We start from the raw sequence: 25959 nt of genomic DNA, 5'->3' as shown, positions 1-25959 counted from the left end.
CCTCCAAAGTCGCTCGAACATTTTCTGGAAAAGCTTTCAAAAGAAAGTTTTGACATTTAATTTCCAAGTTTTTTAAATATCTAAAGATGTTGTTTTCTTTTTTTGTTGTTTTTGTAGAAGATTTCTGAGATTATTCTCAATATTTCTGAGTTTTTTGGTGGCTCTTTACTAGTTTTTTCCCCTACAATGGTCCTAATATGTCGGAGCAGATTTTGGGTTTGATTGATTAATTTTAATAATAAAACGTGATTTGAGTCACTTTCTTTCAAATTCTTGTTTGTTTTTAGCCACGTTTAAGACAGAATAAAAGTTTTCAGTAAAAATCTCCTGTTTTTACCTTTCGTCAAAGTTTGGTTATAAAAACCAAATACTTTGTGTTGTACTTTTACCCTGATTACAAATTAAAAGTCTTCATCTGCAACACTCCTGATTTAGCTAGTTTTCATGTCAAATGAATTACATTCATAAGCTGCTTGCAGGTAAAGCAAAGCTGCCATTTTTACTTATTTTTATTTTTTTAGAACCAGTGTTGTAAGAGCAAAAGAACCAAATTATTCACTCGTTGGCGGAGTTGTTTGCTCCGTTGTGCAGGATCTGTTGTGCAAACTCATTAGGTATCAACACCTGACTCCCTCCTCCTCACACGTTTCACACCTGCTTCCAGTTACTCTGCATCTCCATAAAACACACAGCTTTTCAAAACATTAGACATTACGGTTTGCTTCCTGTTCTCCTTAATTAGGGTTTTATGGTAATTTGGGGGCAATTGAGTCTCTGGTTACTGTGGCAACTGTTCCACGTGCAAATTTCGTGGCCTGTTAAAGAAAGCTTTCGGGATTAAACATACTAACGGCTGATTATGCAAATGAAAGCTGAGTCAGGGTGAGGGGGGAAAAAAACTTTCAAATATGGTCCAATGTTGAGAAAGAATATTCTTAAAGGGCCGGCTGCACCAGAAGGTATCGATACAACCCGCTAGCAAAACTGTTAAAATATAAATCAGTTCTTAAAATTAAGTAATGTTCAGTCCCTCCAGGATTTCGTGATTCTTTTGGTGATTTTTTGCAATAAATATCAAAATGTTTGTGGTATTAATTTAGAAAAATGTGCGCTTTTTACGATCCACCGTATTATTATGGAGTATAATTTGACATCAAGTGAGGCAGAAGTAACTATTAGGAGAAGTAAGAAACACTGCCCCCTGCAGGTGGGAGGAAATGGTCCAATATTATTAAACTCCTAATTTGTAGCGCATAAAAGTGTGTGGATTTGTTGATTTTTGGAGGGACTGGTTGATGCAATTTGGCAGTAAACAGCTAAAAATTGCTTTGATCTGATTAATAAAATAATATTGAAGCATCTTGACGGCTCTATTTGTGCCAAACTCGAGGTCCGGGGGCCAAATGTAGCCCGTCACAGATCTTTATGTGGCACTCTAGATTCTAAAGTGACACATAAATAGATCCGTGAAAATAACAACGTGCTTAAATATTATTTTATTAATCAAATCAAAGCAGTTCTTATCTGCTTACTACCAAATTTCCATGAAGAAATTTACATAATTGTGAGTTTATTGCAGATTTTTGGATCTCAGTGATTGTTCACTCCCACCTGCAGGTGGCAGTATTTCTTACTTCTACGACACAGCTGCTTCAGATTCACTAAAGCAGCTGGATTATTTATTTATAATCCATAATGATAAAAATAATGATAATCATAAAAAGTGCAAATATTTATAAAAACTTCAATTTTTATTGCAAAAAAATCCACAAAAACAAAAATCCTGAATATAATTCAACTTTAAAGATGTATTTATATGTAAACAGTTTGTTTCATCAATACATTCTTGCACAACCGAACTTTATGATCTTGATTTGAAATGAAAATGAGTTTGATACACGTGTGTTAAGATGACCTTCATAAAAAAATACATCTCTGCAAGATTTTATCTGTTTTTATTGAAAGAGAGAGAGAGAGAGAGAGAAAGAGAGAAAGAGAGAGAGAGAGAGAGAGAGAGAGAGAAGGGGCAAAACAGGAGGATAGTGGAGTGACAGAGGCAGCAGCAGGTGATAGATGGAGTGAACGCATGAATAGAGATGCAGACAGTCATGCACGGCTATCAGCTGGCAGGAGGAAAGAGGGATTAACTCCTGGCCAAAAAGAGAAAGAGAGAGAAAGAGGAAAGCAGAGGGATGACAGAAAGATGGAGAGGTTGTTCCAGATAGCAGCAGGTCTCACAGTTTGCTCTGAGAGAGAGTTTCAGGTGAAGGTGAACCTGAATCTTGGTTTCACCAACCTAAAGGTTTGGCAGCATCATTTAAAGCAGGGGTGTCCAAAGTGCGGCCCGGGGGCCGCTTGTGGCACTCGGACTGACTTTGTGTGACCTCCAACTGCATCAAATTTGTAGATACAGATGGAGACTTCATTTTGAATCAGGGTAAACAACGTTACCAACTTTATTTTCTTACTGAAGAAAATGTGAAGTACAACACAAAGTATTTGTAGTTTTTACAGCCAAGTTTTAATAAAAGGTAAAACTAAGAGACTTTTACTGAAACGCTGCAACCAAGTCAACGTTTATTCCCTCTTAAACGTGGCTAAATGTTGGAAACGTTTTGGGAGAAAGTGACCCAAATCTTGTTCTTATTACTGAAAAAGTCATTTAATCAATCAAACACCAAAAGAAACAGAAAACAATGTTAATACAGAAAACATGCAAAATCTGCTACAGCAAAAAAAAGTCATAAATATCTGCCAAGAAACTCAGAAATATCAGAAATGTTCTAGAAAAATCTAGGAAATGTCTGAATTTCAAATGTCAATTTTTTTTCTTTTGAAATATTTTCCAGTAAATGTTCAAGGTCTAGAAGATTTCTGAGATTAATCACAAAGGTTTTCACATGTTGGTGGAAATTTGTTCCTTTTTCTATCTACAAAGATAGAAAAATGCTTTTAAAATATTGAATCTGTAATAAAAATCAGACTGCTTTGTTTGATTGATTTCAGTTTGGGATTTTTTGCATTTTGAATCTACAATTTTGGCCGATGTAACAAAAGGTTTGGACTAATTTAAAAATAAAATTTCACTAAACTTTTAGCACTATTACCAGCTGTCTCTGTCACTGTCTTTTAAATGCTCACATTTATACAAAGTGATTAAACGGAATCACTTCACATCATTTTTTAACTTCCGTTTTTGTTTCTACTATTTCTAAAAACAACCAGCAGTTTTTTTAGGCAATAAGTTAAATTCAAACGCCTCCAAATTGTTAAGTCATGTTCAGCGTGCGCTGCGCCTTTACCTAGCAACCCGAGCAGATTTCCAGCATGCTTGGTCAGCACGTTTTACTGCTGTACAATGGCTGCTGGAAAACACAAGAGTTTTGCTGTTGCTTTACCATCCAGAAAGCACTTACTGCATTCCTGTCGGTTGTGCAGGAGGCTCCTCTTCTGCTTTTCAAAGATGTGCGGTTGTGTAATTGCTTATCTGTTTGCAGCCATTGTCACATATGAACGTAAACGTTGAGTTGGGGGGCGTGGCCAACAGCAGGTTATTTGGATTTAAAGTGACAGAGGTCATAAAACAACTCAATCTGAAAAGGAGTTCAAAATTGGCAGAAGTCTGTTTTTTAGAATGATTTTAAGCAAAAATGTGATGAACATGTTTTTTTTACAGGAATCATAATAAGTCACTCTGAAGTGATTTGATTCAGATTATTGTCTGGATAAACGCCGCTGTTGGTGATTGTTCAGATTCAGTGGTTTTCTCTCCTTTATTTAGCTTTAATACCATTTCAGTGGCCAGTCGTTGGTCTGATGTTCACTGTGCTTTCAGGTAAACATCTGGAAGACCTGATGCTGTGGTTCCAGACATCAGTGTGTTCGGTTTCTCTTTAGATTTCATCCTTCAGACTCTGAATTTTGGCTCAGTTTTTAAATCAGTTGTTTGGGCAGCAGTGTGTGAACATAATCTAATAAAAACGTCTCTGTCCATTACATGGGCTTAAAGTTGGCAGCTGCTACAAATTAATGTCTTTTCCAAACAAGTGTTTTTACACTTCTTCTTTTTTCCAGGTTGAAATTTGGTGAATTTGAAATATTCAAATTAGCAATATCAATATTAGCAATGTTTACGTCGATGCATCAAACTGAAACTTATCAATATGTCAGTGTGAAAAATCACCAAACGATATGTTGTATTTCTCACTTTGCTTTGATTACGCTAAAGCAGACGGACATCAGAGACATTTGTTCGTTTTGTGTTGAATTCAGAATCAATCAATCGATCAATCGAGTTTTGTTGTATTGCCCATTTCAGCAACAAGGCAGTGCAAAGTGCTTTGACATCATAAAAACACAAAATTGTCAACAATGGAAACGTTACATTTTGCCAAATCTAAAAATAAATCTATTAAAGGACCATTTTGCTTTTAAGATGAATGTTTGTTAAGTTTGGACAAATAAGTTGGATCCTTTATCATCCTTTGGAAGAAAACTGATCGATATTTGTGACCTCTAATATGCTGAAATACCAATAATTAGTTGTTATTGAATGATAACTGCAGTCAATTTGCAAGTTTTTGCTGTTTAGTTTGACATTTTTAGGAAATCAAGCTGAACATTTGCTTGCCATGTGATGCATCTGACTCTACATAGTGCTGCTGTTCCTTTACAGCGTGTGTGTCAAACTGAAGGCGCGGGGGCCAAATCCGAACCGCCATGTTTCTTTATGTGGCCCTCTGGACTCTGAAGTGACATAAATAGAACCGTCAAAATTCAGCATGCTTAAATATTATTTTATTAGTCTAATCAATGCAAGTTTTATGTATTTACTACCAAATTACATCATGGAAATTCACACAAAATCAACAAATCGCTGCACGTTTTCACACATAATTGTGAGTTTATTGCATATTTTTGGGTCTAAGTGATTGTTTACAGTATTTATTTCTTCTAATAAACAGCGGCTTCAGCCTCACTTGATGTCAAGATATAATCCATAATGATCTGGCGAGTCATAAAAAGCACAAATATTTCTAAATTAGTACCTCAAACACTTTGATTTTTATTGCAAAAAATCACAAAAGCAATTGCTAAATCCTGAAGTGTCAATTTTCAAGTCCTTTTTTAATATTTGGCAAGTCTTGATGCTATTTTTCAAATAAGAGAAGATCTTTGGAAGAGAGATGGTTCAAGAATTGCAGCTCAGCTTCAACCACAAACACACACAAACACACAGAGGAAGGAGGCTTTGATCAGCAGGATATGAGGTCACCTCATCACCAAATTTGGACTTGACAGAGGAAACAATGCGTTTAGAAATAAGTTGTAATGTGGATTATTGTTTGCAGTGATCAGCTTTCCTGCTATTGTTTTTATTTATTAATTTCGAACAGACAAAAAGTAAAGATTACATTTAAACACAGATTATTGACATGCATTATCAGCTTGATAAGGAGCAGATAGACGACAAGATGTTTTGATTTCATATGGTAAACATCTGGAGACCGTTAAGCTGATGTGTAGGAGAAAATGATGATTGTACAAGAACATAAAAAGCTTTAAATTCCAGTTTTGATTGAATAATGATGCAATCAGACCTGATCTGCATGTGCAGAGGAAGAACGTGTTTCTGTGTACAGAAATGACAACGTTTGCCACCATTTATGGATTTATTTTGAAGCTATCCAGTGCTGATGAAATTGTGACGAGATCACATGACAATAAAAGGAAATCAATACAAATAGCAGCGGCTTTTCTGAGTCGCGTTGACGGCAGAAGTCTGTTTGGAGCCAAGAGTCGTTCCACTGACACAGACTTCTCTCTCAATTATAATTTTCAATCATTGTTTACATCCGGATTTCCCTTGTCTGGCTTCTTCTGGGGCCGAATTATGATGCATATCTCCTGGAAAACATGAATACGTGCAAAGATGTAGCTTAGTTATGATCCAACTGGTTGATGTTTTTGAGTTGCTTTGACTTTTAACCTTCATTGTTTTAAAGAAGACTCAGTTTTCTTACAAATGTGTCCGTTCTTCCTCTGACTTCATTTAAACCGCTGGACTGTCGTCAAAATATTAATCGGTTTTCTGTGAAATGATTGGATCCTCATTTCCTGGTATTTAGTCATGATGTATCAGTTTATATTTATTGTTTATAAAAACTGCATGGTTAGCATTTATCAATTTATGAAGAGAGTGAATTTACACCATTGTTGCACCAAACAAAGTAGGATTTAAATATTTTTTTAATAGCTAAAGTCAAAAACATACTTTTTTTAAAAAAAGATTATCAACATCAATAACTGATTAGCACAGCATATTGTCTAAATTATCATGAACGTAGCGAACAATAGGCCTGATTTCCACATTTATAGCTGTAATTTGAACTTTTATATATTTTGTGGAAAAACCTGCCCCTAACAAAAAACTGTGTAAATAAAGCGAAACTGAAACAGTGCTTCATTTGATTTTGTTTAATTTATGTTCCAGTTGTGATATTATGGTGTCATTAATGTAAGAAAAATAATCCGTTTTATTTCATTTACGGTGAAAAGCAGAAAACATGACAGGTTGTGTCATAACAGAAGACGCAGAAGTGACAGGATGTTGCTGAAGGAGATGAAGAGCGAAGCATAATCTGTGAAAAAACAGAATATCTTCTCAATAACAATAAAACGTAACATTTTAAAATTCCTGAAAATATGAATTGTTTACACAAATAAGTAAAAACAGCAAGCGTATGGCGTACAGCTACATTCAAAATGCCAATACGGAAGACAATTAGGGACATTTGAAAAAAATCACAAAACTATGACTTAATCTTCTGACATCAAAACTCAGGATTTCGAGATTGAAGTCAAGATTCAAAGAGAAAAATGTATAATTTTTAGGTCAGCATCACAATTGTGAGGAAAAATCTGAATTCTTACATTAAACTAAAATTAAAGTCGATATTCTGAGAAAAAAAGTCAAGAATTCTTTAAATTTTTTCATTTGGTTCTAATGTTCTTCCATAGGTCCAAGACTCATGTCAATGTTGAATCCAAAATAGATTTTTGATCAAATCAGTTCCAGATCTAAGAGTTTACTACTGTTTAAAAAGCTTATTTAGAAACTTTGCATCCAGCCAACGTTTGCGATGAATAGAGTAAAACAAGAACATGGAAACTGCAGATAATGTAACTCAGGAATGTATGGTAACGCAGTTGTTAGCATAAGAAGGTTTTGGGTCCAAAAACATTTCTGTTAAGTTAATTAATCTTCAAATCATCAGTTTTCACTTTCTGTCACAGTTACTGAAATAAAAAAGTAACTTTCTACAGTCTGTTGACCATAAATAAAAAACAAGTTTGTCTTTAGGGACACTCGACTCATGGAAATTAAAATATCATCTTATTTTTAGCACATTTGCAGCAGCAAAACAAGAACGCACTCTTCCTGATTCAAGATGGTAGAAGTGTAAGATGGAAAATGAAGGAAAGAAATGATAAGTTAAACACAGACAGACGCAGAAGGAGCTCAGCGAGAGCAAGAGGAGCCTGAGAGGGATAATAGACGAGAGAGGAAGAGGAGATGTGCAGAAAGAACTGGGCCACTGAGCACAACCCAGGATAAACAGAACGAGAAAGAAAGACGAGTGGCCTGGAAACGGGGAGGAGAAAGACACACAGATGAAGACTTCTCACTGTCGTTCAGAAATAGTTGGAGGGGTGAAAAACCTGATCTGGAAATGTTTGAGACATGCCAAACATTTATTTGAATTCTGGAAAACTTTTACGAAAAGATGTGAAACTACCAAAAGCACGGAAGCATAAATATTTCAGTTATTACTGCATCTGGTTATTATAATAAATTTCATTTGGCCAAATTGATGTTAAAACAAGTCAAGATAACATTAAAAGCAGGTTTGTGTGCTGTAAGTTTTGTGATTGCTGCTGAAAATGAGACTTAAATTCAGGTTTTGTTTTTTTCTTCGATTTCTGGTTTCATAAATTTTGATTGTATCTTTATGTAGACGCATATGGTTTCCAAACAATAATATCTAAAGTCCAAATCTCACAAATCTGCTGGAAAATGTACGTTCATACACTTTAATTCCAGCCTTCGTTTTTATTGGTACAAACTTTCCAGCATTTCAATATTTTATTGTTTCATCTGTTTTTTCTCATAATTATCTGGAAAATGCTAAAAACATACATGTGCAATAACACAATAAAGACAATAATCATTCACAAAATGCACCGTTACTCTTGCTTGTAATATTTTTTCCTGTAGAACAGAAGAAACTTCAGCAAATCCCATCACCACAGAAACAGAGTAACAGAAAACTTTGGCAGCTTTTGAACCAGAATAGCTAAATATGTTAGCATAGCTTGATAATAGTTGTTGCTAAATTATTTATTGCTTCTAGCCACTCAAAGTAGAATCATCCCAAACTTTTACCTCACTTTACAACCTGAAGTCTGAGAAACGGTTTGACCAATTTTAATGTTTCATGCATTTGTTCATTTGTGCGTTTGACCATAATTTATTGCCATATTTTAGGGGCAGGTAGCTGTCAGCTGCTCTGCTTTCTGTGGCGTCGGCTCGTTGTTATTTTTAGACGCGGTGCTTTGAGGGTCATTGAGTTTTTATAGACGTGCCACCTGGAGCCTCGCTGCCTGCCGGAGCGGACCAGCTGATCCTGGTTCCCTCGGACTGGGTTTTGATTCCACGAGGAAAATTATTTCTCTTAAAAAAGCGAAAGACATTCCAGCTCATTTTTCATGAAAGACGTGTCTTCTTCTGTTTTGTTTTTGCAGGGGTCGGGCCATGAATTTGTCTTCAACCAAAACTACTTTTACTGACATTGTGTCAGCGTATAAACCCAAACAATGGATGAAAAAAAGAAAATAATCATTCTGGCTATCTTGACTTTAGTCTCAGAATTCTGACTTCAATTTCTCAGAATTGAAGTCCGAATTTTGAGGCAAAATTCTGATAAAAATTGACCAAATTCTGAAATTATCGTGAGGATTCTGAGAAAGTTGGAATTCCAACAACAGGAAAGTTGAATTTCCTATTTAAATTATTACTGCATCTGGATATAACCAGATGTCTTCTTTTCTGAGGCAAGAAAAGTCAAAATTTGGAGATTAAAGTAAAAATTTTGCAGAAATTTGAGAATATTTGAAATTAACATTCGAATTCTTAGAAAAAAAGTTACAATTCTGAACTCAAAATCAGAATTTCAGAATTTTGAGATCAAAGGCAGAATTCTGAGAAAGTCGGAATTCCGACAAGAGGAAAGTTGGACTTCTGAGGGGGAAAAAAAGTAGGAATTCCAAGATTTAAGTTAGAATTTTGTAATCAAAGGCAGAATTCTGAGAAAATTTGAAATTAACATCAGAATTCAAAATCAGAATTCTGAGATCAAAGCCAGAATTCTGAGATCAAAGCCAGAATTTTGGGAAAAATTTCCACAATTCAGAAATAAACATAATTCTCAGAAAAATATATATATATTTTCCCCCAGAGGCCCTCATCCTCTTCTGTACTAACCAGATCTGATGTGAAGAAACCTTTGCAATAAAATTTAATGTCGTATGATAACATGCTAACACACCTGTCCGTGGTCCTGAAGCAGTTCACAAATGTAATTTCCTAACTTGTGCTACATGAAATAAACCTCAGTGGAGTCACTTTGACTCAGCGGTGTTAAAATTAGTAGTTTGAGATCTGACAGGAGATAAGGGCAGGAGTGGGTGAGCAACGACTGGCTTGCAGCGATTTCTAAACTAATAAAAATCATCACACCTCTGCATTCCGGAGCAGCTCTCTCTCCGTTCGGTCTCGGCCCTTGTCTATTTGTCACCTGGTTTGTCCACTCGATGCAACCAGACAGAACAAACAAACCGCATGCCAAACAAACCGCATGCCTCACCGATTCATCCGTTTCTCATTGGAGTTTCATTTTTATCCTCGCTGTCACTATCACAAGAAATCATAAAGTAAGTGAGCTGGATGCCTGTGGTTCTCTCAGAGTCTTGTGTGTGTGTGTGTGTGTGTGTGTGTGTGTGTGTGTGTGTGTGTGTGTGTGTGTGTGCGTGCGTGCGTGCGTGCGTGCGTGCGTGCGTGCGTGCGTGCGTGCGTGTGTGATGGTTTAATTGTGAGTGATTGCAGGAGCCCGGCTCAGCTCTGATGATTCAGGTGCTATAAAAGCGTCTGGTGTGGCCGGCTCTACTTTAAGCGCCACCGAATGTGGAGCGGTCGCCCACTGAGTGAGCGCTCCTGTTTTATGACAGAGGGAGTGAATAAAAATACACCCGGCTCCTGGGAGACGGTCTCCATGGCAGCAGTTACTGTGGCAACAACAGGGCCGCACGTGAAGCGGCGGCTGCCGTGGCGCCCAGGGGAGTTCACCCCGTCAGGCTGCTGCAGGGCAGGACACACACAGGAAGGAGCATTTGCTTTGAAAAGCAAAGATAAGGGTGAAAGATCACCGGAGGGGACAAACAGGAAGTACAAAGATGTGGAAATGCTAACTGCTAACACGCTTTCGTTGAGCTTTTTTCCTCAAAATTTTCCGTTTGAGCTCAAAATCGGGACTTCAAATTAGTTCAGTTTTCTACATCAGTTGCAGTTTATTTGTGATCTGACCTATATTTACAGAATCACACAAATATTAGAGTTTTTTTTTTCCTTTTACTTGAGTGATTTTATTATGAAGTATCTCTACTCTTGGTTGAGTGAAATGTCTGGATTTTCTACCCACTGAGTGAAAAACAAACGAGTTAACCAAATATTCACCAGACACAAACACCTGCAGTTTCTCACAAGTTTTTTATTGAAAGAAACTCAACTGGAACATTTTGCCTTATTTTGTTATTTTTTTGCTACTTATTTGAATGATTGTAATTTTGGTCCTTAAATCACCGAAATTTCCACTTTGTTCCGTCTGATGATCAAATGGTTGATCATTTGATCAGCTACTCAGTACTTGTGTCGATGTTTTATCAAATACTTTTTTACTCTTACTTGAGTGATTTCTTGAGTAAAAATATGTTGAAGCAGTTCTACTTTTACTTGAGGTTTTTGGTTCTTTGTTTCTCCAATAAAAGCTTCGGTTCACTCAGGAGGTTCTTCTCTGTTGCAGAGTTTTGACATCTTGTTGAGCTGTTCTGTTGTTTCAGTTCTTCTCGCAGCAGCTGCTGCTTTTCTGTCAGGATCTGCTTTGTTCTCTGTGAAATATTCCGGAGGGCGAATGCTCCAGTTGCTGTGATGCTGCATTGCTGCTCCTTCAGTTTTACTTTCGCTCTCTCTGTCCTCTCTGATGAATGCCCTACTTGCCTGTTTTCTGTCTTTGTTGCCCTGTATTTTCTTAAAAAGTCCCTCTTTTTGTTGCATCAGAAACATTATTAAGCAGTAAATGGTTAATAATGTAATAAGTTAATAAGTTGCCATTTATTTGCAGTGCATGAGGTATAAGGCAAAAAAGCCTTGTATTAATGTTTAGCTACATTCAGACTCTATCTGTGTTTCCATTAATACTTTGTAAATATTTCCCTAATGTTGAAAAAAAACCATAATCTGTAATTGTGGTGTTTACATAAAATAAGTAACTCAATTTATGATCCTTCTGCTTCTTCCTGTCGTTGTCTTCTTCATGGTTTGCGCCAGTGGCAACTTGATTATGAATTGCATCTTTGTGAAGATTCTGTCGCTTCCTTAATTTGATGAAAAAGTATTCGCTCCATTGTCAGATAAATTCACTTACAACATGTGAAAAATATTTCATTGTAACTGAATTGATCTGCCAGTGGAATTATAACTTTTTCTACAATTTTAAGGAATTCCTGCCTCTGATAAGCCCCTACATCTTGTTGAAAAATTGCATGTTAATTAGTTTTGTCTAATTAGCAAAATTAATTAGTCTTGAAATAATTTGTCTTGAAATAAGACAAAACAATTGGTTTTGTCTTATTTCAAGTGTACTGAGATATTTGCACTAAAAACTAGACATTTTTTATAAGGTTTAATGTTTTTTCAGTGTAGATGGATTTAGCAAATGCTTGATAGGATATAAGTGAACAAACTGGAGACAGGCGGATCACTAAATCATCAAAGTTATTATTGACTAATTAAACTAAAACTTGAATGAAAACAAGCTCATATTTCTTCCTGAAAGTCTCCTGTAAGTTAATTTTGTCTTATGTCAATTTAACTAGGTTACTTGTACTGAAAACTAGAGAAAAATCTTTTTTTCAGATGGTCCAGCAAGTCAACAGTTTCCACGTTTATCCAAGCAGTAAATCTCCGGGTTCGACGCCGACACTGACGCTGCTTGCAGTTAAGGAAGAAGTCGAGCTGCGTCTTCGTCTTTTGCCCCCATGATTCCTTCTTCTTCACATCTGATGATCAAAATCCAAACTTGGACATGATTCGACCGTTGTTCTGTTCAAAAGATTAAAGCCGTTTGGGTTTTGTGAGCGTTCTGGGCGTGAAGCGATAACTCTTGGTGATGAATCCCCGCTGGAGGTTGTTAATATGCATGCTTAGCCTACTTCTGCCATTCAGCCAGCAGCTTTTCAAACACAGTTGTGGAACAGAGTGATGTTGTCACAGAATCACAAAAGATCTATTTTAATTATATCTCTGGTCTAATTATACGGCTTGTTGCATGAAAGGAGCGATTGTCTGTCGAGGAGTCGAGCCTCAGCCTGCTTTGAGCCGGGTAACTGCTGGTTTGCGGCGGTTTTCTCCGTCATGCATCTGTTTCCCAGTTTTACGCCTCATTTCAGGCTCTCAAATACATTTTGATTTCACTTTGAAGCCCTGAAGGTTGAGTTCACTTTGTTTCCTCTGTTAAAGCTGCAGTGAGCTCGTATTTATTAAAACTGTCACCAGGTTGTGAGAAAGGTAATCTGTGAAAAGGGTCTCAACACTATCAGTCATGCTTGTGTATGCGCTGCTCAGTGTTTTAATGGTGGAGGAACAACTTACATCATCAGTGGCAATGCTATCTAGCGTAAGCACTCATAGCAGGTTATGTTGTGAGCTGCAGCTTAGCAAAGAATAAGTGAGGGGGCGAGCGTGAGAGTGATTGACAGCGCTAAGATCCGCCTCCTGTCTCCGATTGGTTATTTCCAGTTAGCATTGGGAGAACGCTACCTAGAGATTGATGTTTTCCACAGGTTTTCCGTCTCATGTTGTTATTATGACAAAGTGACAGTTTCAATAGGTAACAAATATGTTTTTATGAAAGTTATACACTGCGGCTTTAGAGAAAAAGTCATAAATTATACGACCAAATTTTTGTTCTGTGTCACTCAAATCCTCAAACACTGGCTCAAACTTTTAAAAAAAAGAGAAGTATTTGGGGGTTTTTACACTAAAAACTTCATTAAAAGTTTTATCCTGTTAAAACCAGAGTTGGTTAATAACCAGTTAAATTTTTTTTAAAGTACTTATTCCACTGGCAAATTATTTCACTTGTAACAAAATATTGTTTCCACATTATAAATGAAATAATCTGCCAGTGTAATTGAAACTTCTTCATCAACATAAAGGAATTATTTATTTAAAACAATCTCTTAAATTATGCTGGAAAATTAGTTGTAATTTAGTTATTTTTTAAAGTGTACTAAGATGTTTGCTCTGCAAACTAAACCCAAATGACTTGGTAAGATTATGTGTTTTTGCAGTGTACTGTTACTAAGAGCTAATCCCAGATTATTATCACCAAGAAAGAATCCCAATGTGATTGTTGTATTTTAATAATAATAATTTTAATGTGAGAATTTGCACTGAATGAAAGAGTAAAGATTCATTTTTTATTTTAGAGTCAAAGTGTTCCTTTTTTTGTTTATTTTTTTATTTTTTTTAACTCAAATATAACTTATGGTTTTTAACACCATCTCAACCTTTTTTATGATTATATTTTGACATAAATGTATAAAATTAAACACCTCCCATCTCTTGGTTTTTACAGTGCAGTGTCTGGAGATGACCACCAAACGGAAGCTGATTGGCCGGCTGGTGCCGTGCCGCTGTTTCCGTGGTGAAGAGGAAGTGATCTCAGTGCTGGACTACTCTCACTGCAGCCTTCAGCAGGTCCCAAAGGAAATATTCAGCTTCGAGAGAACCTTGGAGGAACTCTACCTGGACGCCAACCAGATCGAAGAACTACCCAAGGTGAGCACCTGTTCACCTGGTTTTGCTCCGGTTTCTGCTTCTCGATCTAAAAACATTTTGTATAAAGTCATCTTACAAGTATCTTACTTTTATCTTGATTTGTGGCAATATTTCAATTAATGTCTTTGATTTATTGCATTTACTGTATTTTTTGGACTATAAGCCGCTACTACTTTCCCTTTGAACTATGCGGCTAATAGCCAGGTGCGGCTTATACATGTATGTTTCCAGTTTCTTTTGTTTTTTTTAAATTGTAATAATGTGCCTCTATAGTCCGGAAAATACGGTAATCATTTTGTAATTGAAAATCACATATGAACAACTGAAGCTACATTTTTAATTCTGGAATCCATTTGTGCTGCTGAATTATTTCGGTTATTCAACCTTCAGGTTGCTGTAAAGTGACGTTATACTGACTGAATTTAAGTTTCAGGAACTTTTTTCTCAGGGTTTTGAGTTTTTTTCTCAATTTTCTTTTCAGAATTCTGACTTTTATCACTGAATCTTCACTTTAATCTCAGATTGTTAGTCAAGAGTCGAAATCTTTCCAAGTGTGTTTGGTTCAGTGCAAATATCTTGGTACACTTGAAATAAGGCGACACGTCAGCAAGACAGAGGCGCTTGTGTTGAGTCAGTAATTCCTTAAAATTGATGAAAAAGAATAGTTATGGAAATATGTCTTGTTATAAAAGAGCGAAGCATCTTTTGATCAATGTTAAGGAATTATTGACTTAAAACAAGCCTGTAGCTGTTTTTTTTTTCTCCTTAAAGAGACAGAGCCCAATATCTAAGTGTACTTAGATATTTGCACTAGAATTTATACCAAAAGTACTCAGTAGGATTTTGTGGTTTTTGCAGTAGTGTCCCATTTTCACACACAGAATTGGGGGTTGGTGAGGAGGGAATGCTTTTTTTTTTTTTTTTTTTTTTAAAAAGAGAAATTAATTGAGTAACATTTGCTGTTTATTATCCAGGAGTCTTTTGAGAAAGAGGTTTTTAATTAGGACGGCACTTTCCTGGTTAAATAAAACAAAAAATAAAAAACGCTTCATCACAAGAAGTCCCAGTTAAACGCGTTCTGAGACTTGATGAACTGTGGGACCCGTTAGCTCGGCACAAGGCTCGGCGCCCTGCAGGTCGAGCAGCGACTAAACGGCCTTCTAATATCTCAAGGAGAATTAAAGGTGCTGTTTATAAACGGGCTGTCACATGTATTGGTATTCTGTCCTGGTTTAAATGACAAAGATGGTGAATTGGATTTCTAAATTTAGCCTACTTGGATGGAGACCAACTAATAGGTCTCTGTGAGAGGCAGGCCAAACATGCATTTAACTGAATAAATAAAGAGTCTGCTCGGCCGTGACGACGTGTGCCAAGATTGTGTTTCGCCGCTGATTGATGGGCCTTTATAAGTGAGTTGGACAGGCCTTGTCATGTGTTTGAGTATGGCCCGGTGTGAGCCATCATTTTCACTTATTTCAGTTGCTGAAGATGTGACTGTGGTGATGCTGCTAAGATTTGGACAAATCAAATTAATACAGACGTTTGATTTGTCCACGACATCAACCAATATGTTTTCTATTTAAAGGGAAAGTATTATGGAAAATCAACATTTTTTAGCTCTACATCATAACGTGATTCCTTCATCAAATACATGCATATTTGAGAAATCCTTTAACAACCGCAGCAGCTTTTAATCTGTGCAAAAACACCTGAGACAAACTCCTTCAGACTAGCCAGCAGCAATTAGCAAACACCTGGTGGAAACATTCATCAGCTGAGATTGTTATACGAGCTACTTGTCAGAGAAACGCTGGGAAAAATGTTGATGGAGGGTTAACAGAGGAGCCATGACTTCCCGAAGGCGGAGTTTCAGAAAGAACAGAAGCTTCTTAAAGAGACAGAGCCCAAATTTAAGGCTTTAAATTACAAAGTCAGATTTGGTTTATGTAGCATTTTTATAAACAACTCAAGATTGTAAAAAAGTTGTTTATGTATCAGAACATTTTGTCAGTCCGGTCGCTTGTTAAATAACTCTTTATTTCCTCTAAATTTCAGTTCTGCTTTCTTCCACAGTGATTTGAGTGATTTGGGCATTTTTGCATATGTGTCGATGTGCATATTGGTTTCTCATCTCTGGAAAATTTATTTTATGTGCCGAAATGGATTATATTCTCCCTGCTGGGAGAAACAAATTCAGAGAATTATGAATTGCTGTGGAAGAAAAACCAACCAAATGTTAAAATGATCAAAATCTGTTGGTGGTTTGAAGATCCCAGTTGAAATTTTGGTTTGTGCCTTTTAGTGAGACATTTTTTCACTTGTTTTTAGGGAATCTGTTTGTATTCTGTAATACTCAACATTTTAATATGATTACTAAAATATGTTTTAACTCCACTGAGGCAAAACTGAGTTTTTATGAATTAATTTTCAGTGATACAACATATTTGGTTTCTTAAACAATCTTTTCATAGTATTTAGAAAATTTAAACCCTTTAAAATTTTCATCAATGCTCTTTTTACCATTATGTTTGCTGCATTTCCTCATACATGATACTGAATGCTGCTTCTTTTTATTACTCTTTCGTCCTCCAGGGCAACTGTATGGGGAAAATTAAATCTGCATTATTTATGGGAAGAAGCAGTTAAACAGACCAGCTTATCCAAGCCTGCAGCAAACTTTCAGTACTCTGTCTGGTTATGTGGCGTTCTGTTTGATGTCTGTTTGACTTTTTCATGCAATTAAAATATTCTTTTGTTCTCCATTGTTTTCTCTCACAGCAACTCTTCCAGTGCCAGGCTCTGAAGAAGCTAAGTTTGCCCGATAACGACCTTTCCAATCTTCCCACCACCATCGCCAGTTTGGTTAACCTCAAAGAGTTGGACATTAGTAAAAACGGTAAGGTGCAAAAACAAATAAGTCGGCTAAATTTACTGCTGTTGTTATATTAACCTTCCAAAGCTTTCTGGTCTTCTGGTTCTGGAACCAAACATCATTGACATTCGTCTTCTATGAACCACAAATCTGGAACAAACTTCCAGAAAACCTAAAAACTGCTGAAACACTGAGCTCCTTTAAATCTATACCTGAAAACCCACCTTTTTAGAGTTTCTTTAGAATCATAATAAATGAAACAACGACCACATTTTGAAGTGTAACGATGTTTTTGATGATGGCGCTCAACAAAATGTAACGTTTGCTACTAGTTTCACAATTGGTGGCTCTAGGATGTTGTTCACTTCTTTTTTCATTTAAAGCACTTTGAATTGCCTTATTGCTGAAATGTGATATTGACCCCTTGCATGTTATTGTTTACATCCGTAAATTTTGTGCATGCACAGAAATTTGGAGGACAAAGAGACGAGACTTTTACTGGTAATAGAACGACTCCGTTAACTAATTGAAAACCGGAGATGTTGGTACGACTAATTTACTGCATTCAGTACCTCACAGCTTTATGTTTTTGGGTTTGATGTTTGTTTTGTGACTATTGATAAGCAATGCGTGTGTGGTAGATTAGCTGCTAATAGCTAAGCTAACAGAGCGGTGGTTAATGCGCTGATTAAAACACCTGCTCTACTGAAGATTTGTCAGAGTTTGTGTTTATGTTTCCTCTTTTATTTTTGTAACTGAACCAAAACACACAGAATACTTTGGCACCTCCACATGTCAAGGTTCTCAGTCATGCTAGCATAAGTAGCCTACTGTCTTTGCTCTCGTGGTTTTCTTTCTGACCTTGTTATCTAGTTGTTGTACTGTTGCAAAGCACTGCGTCCCTTTTAATTTTATATAACAGGCATACTTTTACGCTTCAGAGCGTTATATTGATAACTTGAAATCAATGCTAATTATCATTAGCCAGCAGCTTTTTGGAAGATTGGGGCGGGATCTTGAATTGATTGGAACTTAATATTATTATTCACACCAACAGGAATCCAGGAGTTTCCAGATAACATAAAATGCTGTAAAGGCCTGTCTGTGGTAGAAGCCAGCGTCAACCCCATTACCAAGTAAGATCCAAATAATTTCTGTCTTTACAAACCTGAATCTTTCTCTTTATCCTGGTTTGACTGAAAATACTGCAACTTACTGTGATGCTTCTACTGAGCAGCTTGGGGAAAGTCTTGCTAACTAACTCAGAAGTCTCCTTACAATAAGTTTCTTTAACTTCCTGAAGGAAAATATGTTTCTTTGAAGCTTGTAGACGTAAAATCTGTACACTTATAACCTTGATACTGAAGTATGGATCCGCCGCAGGGTTTACAAAGTTTTTAAAAGCGCCCTAAAAAACTACAATGTCCGCATTGTGTACAGTAAAATCACAAATGAGAGCAAGGATTGACAATTACGAGAAAAAAGTGAAGCAGCTTTTGACTTGGATTCTTTGTAGTTAGTTGATTTAATTCTCAAGGTTTTCAGTTCAGATAAAAAATGAATTTAAAAAAATTTAATTCCAGTTTCCTAAAACACAAATACTATATCTGGTCCAGTTTCTAGTGTAAATTTATTAGTGCACCTGAAATAAGACAAAATTAAATTTTAAATAACTTTTAAAGGAGCTTAAATAATTCCTCAATATTGATGAAAAAGTGCAAATTATTTAACTTCCAACATGGAAAATGTCTTGTTACATGGAACTAGCACTTTTTAAAATCTATATTAATTTAAATAATAATAAATTAATAAAAACATTTAACTGAACAACTTGTTCCTTTCTGCTAGGATAATGAGTTGAGTTGGCCAACTTTAGTTTACAATCTAAATTGTTTCTTTAAGGAATAAACTACAGAGTTTATATAAAAAAAAATTTTTTCATGGGGAAGTTACTAAATTACAATTAAACTTCATGCATTTAATTATCCATACATTATCTTGAACTTTTAATAAAACCTGAGAAAATTACAAATAAACTAACTTTGTTCTTGCCTGATCTAAACTGTAGGTTTTTAAAATCCCTTTAATTAAATTTAAATAACCCGATTGTTGGTTATTTTTTTAAATAAAATTAGATTGAAACCTTTTTTGATTTAATTTCAACATTTATTTATGTACCTATCTTTGACTGATTTAGGTCTCAAGTGATCTTTTATTTTACCAACATGCATTTTGTATCAGGAACTAAATATTTGGAGGTGGCCTAGTCAAAGTTCAGAATCATAATCAAAAACAAATTCTCAAAATTTTAGTAAAAACTTTTGATTGCTGTAAAAAGAAGATGTTTAACTTACTCCTGCTTAAGGTGATGGTTTAATTGTAAAAATTACTGGAGTATTTTATTTTTCATGTGAAAAATTTGATTTAATGGCAGCGCTTTTGTCTGAACCCAAATTAATCAAAAAATCCAATAGATTCTAAAACATAGGCTTTTTCTCCACTTTTACTGCCCAAGCGAGACGCATCATAATACTTAATAAATATATCCAGACGCTGTGCATCATGTTATGTCCACTCATCAGAGCTACATATTTACAGGAGGTAAACACGGTTATCGCTGGAGTCTCAGGTGTGTGCTGTAATTACTGCTGTTCTGTGATGTTGGAGTGAAGAATGCTGCAGAGGAAAATGCGTCTTGTGTGTCTCTGTGCTGCACTTGTGCAGCAGATGAGTCATCTGCAGGCCAGCAGTGGTTAGCTGCTCCTGCTAGCATGTGTGAAAGGCTCCAGTCGAGCACATTGTCCAGGTTGCTGTCTTTAGTTTCCTCTTCTGTTGTTTTTCATTGAATTTCTCTCTTTTAAGACTCCCAGATGGTTTCACGCAGCTCCTGAATCTGACCCAGCTCTTCTTGAATGATGCCTTCCTGGAGTATCTGCCCTCTAACTTTGGCAGGTGAATTGATGCGCTGCACAAACACGAAATAAAGAAATTATGTCCAGCTTTTAGTGCAAACGCCTCAGTGCATTAGAAATGCGTTAAGTAACTTCATCAAGAAGCACGAGCTTGTTTTATTTATTTCATCAATAATTCCTTAATATTGATTAAAACGTTCCATTGGCCGTTTATTCCACAATCAATGGCCGATACGTCACCTAGCAACCCCATCCCAACCCGTCACCTAGCAACCGCATCCCAACCCGTCACCTAGCAACCGCATCCCAACCCGTTACCTAGCAACCCAGTTCCATTTCCACTGGCAGATTTAACATGGAAACATGTTATAATTAAATAATAATTTTTAATCAATATCAAGGAATTATTGACTTAAAACAAACTCCTATATCTTCCTGAAAAGTCACTTGTAATTTAGTTTTGTCTTATTTTCAGTGTAATAAGACATTTGCAGTGGAAACTAGTCTGAAAATATTTAAGATTTTGAGGTTTTAGGTGTAAATGTGTTTTTTTGTGGAGGGTTTTGGTGGGGATTAAACATTTATTTACAATCAAAGACAGTTTCATAGAGCTTTTAATTTTGTGTTTTGCATCTTTCTGAAGATGTGGAGGATATGCATGAGATTTATGCCCTTAAGGATAATTTTAAAGCTTATATTTTAGGAAGCATTATTAAATATGACGGTGGAAATGTTGTGGGATTTTGCTTCTGATTTATAATTTATACAGCTTCTTTTTTCAGTGAAAATTTGTTTTTCTCTATATACTTGTGTTATTACTGCACTCTTTCTTTTTCTTGGTTTGCTTTTATTTTTTTGAGAAAACAGAAAAAACAGTTGATCTCATTCAAATGATATTTATCCAAGATCATTAAGTTGTGATGTTACACAAACATAAATAAATTACATTTGATAAACTTATTTTGATTACATGTAACAAATTAACTCTTTTTTTTAACTCCATTGGTGACGATATTTGTTGAAAACAAAAAATCAAACACTTTTTTTTTTGCTAGGTATGTTTTTGTATTTTGTATTTCCTACTCAAAACTTGATCTTATTTTTATTTTAGTCCTTTTTTGTATTTCCTACTGTTGCATCTGAATGCAAATGAAAGGAATTAAGTTTCGGCTTTTGTTATTCAGGCTCTCCAAATTACGGATTCTGGAGCTGAGAGAGAACCACCTGAAAACCATGCCAAAGTAAGACGGGATAACATATATATATATACCTTAATATGTGTGTTTAAGAGAAATAGACAGACAGATTTAAAATAGCAATAGTTCTGCAGCTCTCAAACAGAAAGAAACTTAAATAAATATTACTATCTAATACTATTGGGATGTCCGAACTTAAATTAATAATAGAAACATTAAAATACATTGAAGCAAATTGCCTGACTTTCTTGTTGTTTTTTTGTAAAAAAAAAAAAAAAAAAAAAAAAAAAAAAAAAAAAAAAAGGATATTATTTATTGTATATCCAAAACTTTAAAATTATTTTGGGACATTTTCTGTATCAGAAGAAATTTCATTTGGGTTTGATCAAGCAAATTTATTCCGTTGTAAGAAAAAGATTTAAGTTAGCATTTCATAACTCTTGCTATAGTAAGCCAGTCCAGTTAAATAAATTAAATAAAACTTGACTTAGTCTAAGAAAAATCAGTTTTCTTAGACTAAGAAAACTGATTTTCTTAGTAAAAGGCTCTACATAGACTTTTGGTTGTGAAGAAACAAATACTTAACATTTTTGTCGTAAAATAAATTCTGTTAGTAAAACTTTTACTGTATTTAAGATAAAAAGTTGTGACAGAAAGGCCAAATTTGTATTATATCGGCCACACAAAATCACTCCAAGGGCCACAAATGGCCCTCCGACCACACTTTGGACACCCTTGTGCTAGTATGTTTCTATCACTATCACATATAGAAATACAACCGTCTCAACTGTTTTGCTTCTGAGAATGCACCCCAAATTTCAGATTGTTAAAAAATAAGGAATCGTACTGTGAGAACATGAATATTTGTTCATGTGTAAATAAAACTGAAGTCACAAAACTGTTTCCATTTTCCCTCTGGTGAGGTCCATCCACAGACTGACACAGCTGGAGAGGCTGGATCTGGGGAGCAACGAGTTCTCCGAAATGGTGAGATCTGCTTCACTCATGTTGTAATGCAGATTAAATTATCACTCATGTTGTAATGCAGATTAAATTATCACTCATGTTGTAATGCAGATTAAATTATCACTCATGTTGTAATGCAGATTAAATTACACATCACAAAATAAAAGTGAAAGGAGAAACGACAGAGAACCACTGAGATTAAAGGAAACCTGTAGTTACCATCTGTTTAGATACAAAGAAGAAAACTGCTGGGAGTTCTGCCAAAGTTTGGCTCTGAGATTTTAGGTACAAATCCGTTTGGAAGTGACAATAAATCAACAAATGAAACTATTATATTGCAGTGTGCGTTGCTTTTTTTTTTTTTTTGGCTTCAATTTTTCACCTGAAATGCTGAAGGAGAAAAAGAATCGTTCCACAAAATCTGGAGTTTCTCTCTCGTTTTAGGAAATACCATCAAATGACAGTTATTACCCAATATTTATCTTGCTGGGCAGTAATTTAAATGCAGAAATAAAGGAGTGTATTCATCATTGTGACAGGTTAAAACTATCTGTTTAATGTACTTAGTGAAGAAGGTTGAAAAAGTTTAAACTGAAATCCTTACTTCTCTTTTGTATTTGTATTTCTAGCACTTTTTTTTTCTTTTTTCATAAATGTAACCATTTGGTTCACAATAACTTGTACCGAGAAACCATCACAAAGGTTTTATGAAAGCGTCTGTCCATCTTTACTCTGAGCCAAACGACACAAACTCTTCAAAGGTTTTCTTGCATTTGTAAAAAGATATTTGCTCATTTTATTCCAGAAGGTAGCAGAATAATTCACAAAACTTAATTTGCCGTTTTAAAATCACAAACTTTTGCGAAGCCAGTATTTTTTTTATGTTTGTCGTATTTTTAAAGACTTACAGGCTGCGTTCTTTGATTATCAGCGTTTTCATGCATTTGCTTATTGTTTTTTTCCCATTATTTGCATTTGACCATGTGAAATCATGTTTTATCTTGTTAGCCAGAGGTGTTGGAACAGATGCACAGCCTTAAGGAGCTGTGGCTGGATAACAACTCTCTACAGTCTATACCTGGGGTGAGACAACCTTCATGTTTTGCAGCAAAGTCGGAGCATGGGAGTAGAAATGACACATTGCAGCAGACCTTAACTTCTAACGTCTGCTCTCCTGCAGTCTATAGGGAAGCTTCGCCATTTGCGGTACTTGGATTTGGCCAAGAATCGCATTGAGACGTTGGATGGTGACGTCTCAGGCTGTGAGGCCTTAGAAGATCTGCTGCTGTCCTCCAACATGCTGCAGCAGCTGCCGGACTCCATAGGTACGAAAATCAACCTGTTTATTATTCACACTAGTTCCTGAAAAGTGCTGTTGGTCTTCTTGTATCATTTTCTGCCAGGCTGCTACAAATCTGCATATAATTATCTAAAACAAATTAAGTGGTAATTTATGTAAATAATTATGTTAAAGGGGCAGTACATCTTTTATCTGTACATCATGTTATAACACGGTTAGCTCATCAGAACATACCTGGAGGGTTTGATTCTTTCATGCATGTTTGAGAAATCCTTTACTCTCCATGGCAACCAGAACGCCTGGGTGGACTTAGCTCCGCCTTCAGGATGCAGCTCCTCCCCCATTCAGCTCCTTCAGACTAGCCAGCAGCAATTAGCAAACACCTGGTGGAACTGAAACTCTGCTGATCTCATGACAGGAGCCACTTCTCAGTGAAACGTTGGTACAACTGTAGTTAAAGGGTTAATAGAGGAGCCATGTTGTGATCACGTTCTGAAGGCGGAGTTTTTAAAGAGACAGGTGCAATTTTAAATTGTATTTGATCTATGTAGCATTTTTTAACAACTGAAGTTAAAATAGTTACTTGATTGTGCTGTGAAATGACACAGCGTGCCTGGAAAACACACAATTCTGCCTCTTTAAAGCCAAAGGAATGAAAGTTTTTAGCTGCATATGTGTAAATTTGCACTGATGTTTCTGCATGTGTTGCAGGAATGCTAAAGAAGCTGACCACTCTAAAGGTAGATGACAACCAGCTGACCTCACTGCCTCACACCATTGGGAGGTAAGAAACCAAAACAAATCTGACTCTTCAGCTGAAGTCACATTAGCTGGCAGCAGCATTCATACTCCACTCAACGTTTTCACATTTTACCATCACAAACGTCAAAGTTTTTAGTGATATGTTAAATAATGGAAGGACACAAAGTGGCACACATTTGTATCCTGTAAAAACCAAAATTATTCTGATGATGAGCGACTAATTTGAGCCACATGAATATTCTAATTTGAAGTTAAGCTAACATTTTGAAATAGCCCAGCTAAAGTTTCATCTCCAACTGACGAACATTAGGGTTATGGCAAAGCAGTCTTCTAACATGTTTTGTATTAAATATGGATTATTGAAATATAATTGAAAACATACAAAAATAGATTTTTCTTTGATTGTTGTTTACCTTCAATTTTTAATTAAATGTAAAAAAACCCATATTGTTTAGATTTTAAGATATTTCTGTTGCAATAAAAACACTTTAAATGAATATTTTTGTGCTTTATTCACTTTGTGCAGACTTAATCCTTCAGGATTATTAAACTACTAGTCCTTTTTGATGCCTCTGAACCAACTTCATACATAGGAAATCAGGTTTTCTTTTTTTGTGGCAAAATGGCTCAAACGTTTAAAGGTTGGATGTGAAAGATGAAGCTGTTCTATTTGAGAGAAATTTTATTTCATGGCCTCAAAGTAAAAGAGGCTAAATACGCCACCATAAGCACAAATCCCACTAAAAAAAGTTTAACTTGTGTTTGTGATGTGACAAAACGTGCAAAGGTTTACGGATTATGAGCATCTTAGTGGTATTCTTTGCTTTACTTTCAAACCTCCTTCAGCCGACTCTCAGTAGCTTATGAGGGTCAGTAGGTGGGTCGTTAATCTTGTTTATTGCTGTGTTGTAATGCTGGCTGATGATTGGTTGGGGGGGTCTGTGTGTTGTGTTTGCTGCCGTGCTGTGGCGTTAGTCCGAAGCCAAAGCAAGGGTGAGTAACACGAGCCTTCTGGAGTTGAGGGCTTGTTCAGAGACAGCTGTTCAGCCGTGCTGCAGATACAGAGAATCGACGCTTGCTGCCACATCCTGCCAATGTGGGGAACTTTTCCTGTCCCAAACAATTACATGCAAACATATAAATAAAAAAAAACAAACGATTCTCTCATTACCTCATCTGTAAAGTTTTGATTTAATCTCTAAAAATGATAAATGAAATTACTGAAAAACACGAAATGAAAATGGTTGCATGTAAAGTTACTGCAGTGATATATGGATGTACTGAAAAAATAAAATCTTACCAGTTTTTTTTTTTTTTTGTGGTCTAGGTTTTAAAGGTAAAGGTAATTTTATTTAAATAGCACATTTTAAAAAAACAAACCAAAGGAAAGAGCAAAGAAGAAAAAGTTGATAATGTTGATCCAAAGTACATAAACTAGACATTTCTAGCACAAACTAACTTACCAGTAACTTTTCAACAAGATATAGGAGCTTATTTTAATTCAACGATCCCTTATTTTGGATTTAAAGATACAAGTTCCACTGGAAGAAGATATTTTTTCCATAAATGGAACATAAATAATCTGGCAGTGAAACTTGTATGTTTTCATCACTTTTAATGAAATGTTGACATAAAACAGGCTCTGATATCGTGATAAAATTTTACTATGAGTTATTTCACCAAGTATTTTTGGTTCCTAGCGTCAATATCTTACCACACATAAAATAAGACAAAACCATGAGTAACTTCTCAGCGAGACAGAGGATGAGCTT

The 25959-nt window shown here is 35.7% G+C and overlaps 1 protein-coding gene across 10 annotated transcripts in view; it reads left to right on the top strand.

The window, feature by feature from the left end:
- Positions 1-25959, top strand: part of lrrc7 (leucine rich repeat containing 7) — a 77605-nt gene that overhangs the window by 17674 nt on the left and 33972 nt on the right. For 7 of the 10 annotated variants that reach the window (XM_055051052.1, XM_055051063.1, XM_055051095.1 and 4 more), the window contains exons 2-11: positions 13974-14176; positions 16958-17075; positions 18109-18187; positions 19914-20003; positions 21148-21204; positions 22083-22146; positions 23134-23208; positions 23306-23450; positions 24137-24209; positions 25163-25180. In XM_055051052.1, the coding sequence (XP_054907027.1) occupies positions 13974-14176; positions 16958-17075; positions 18109-18187; positions 19914-20003; positions 21148-21204; positions 22083-22146; positions 23134-23208; positions 23306-23450; positions 24137-24209; positions 25163-25180 (922 nt within the window). The remainder of the gene's footprint in view (positions 1-13973; positions 14177-16957; positions 17076-18108; positions 18188-19913; positions 20004-21147; positions 21205-22082; positions 22147-23133; positions 23209-23305; positions 23451-24136; positions 24210-25162; positions 25181-25959) is intronic. The other 3 variants (XM_055051119.1, XM_055051111.1, XM_055051043.1) reach the window with 1 other exon arrangement.

This window comes from Poeciliopsis prolifica, unplaced genomic scaffold, assembly GCF_027474105.1.
Source record: "Poeciliopsis prolifica strain line A6 unplaced genomic scaffold, Auburn_PproV2 SCAFFOLD002, whole genome shotgun sequence".
NCBI classification, from domain to species: domain Eukaryota; kingdom Metazoa; phylum Chordata; class Actinopteri; order Cyprinodontiformes; family Poeciliidae; genus Poeciliopsis; species Poeciliopsis prolifica.
The sequence above is the reverse complement of the archived record's forward strand: the minus strand, read 5'-3'. Positions and strand labels throughout refer to the sequence as shown.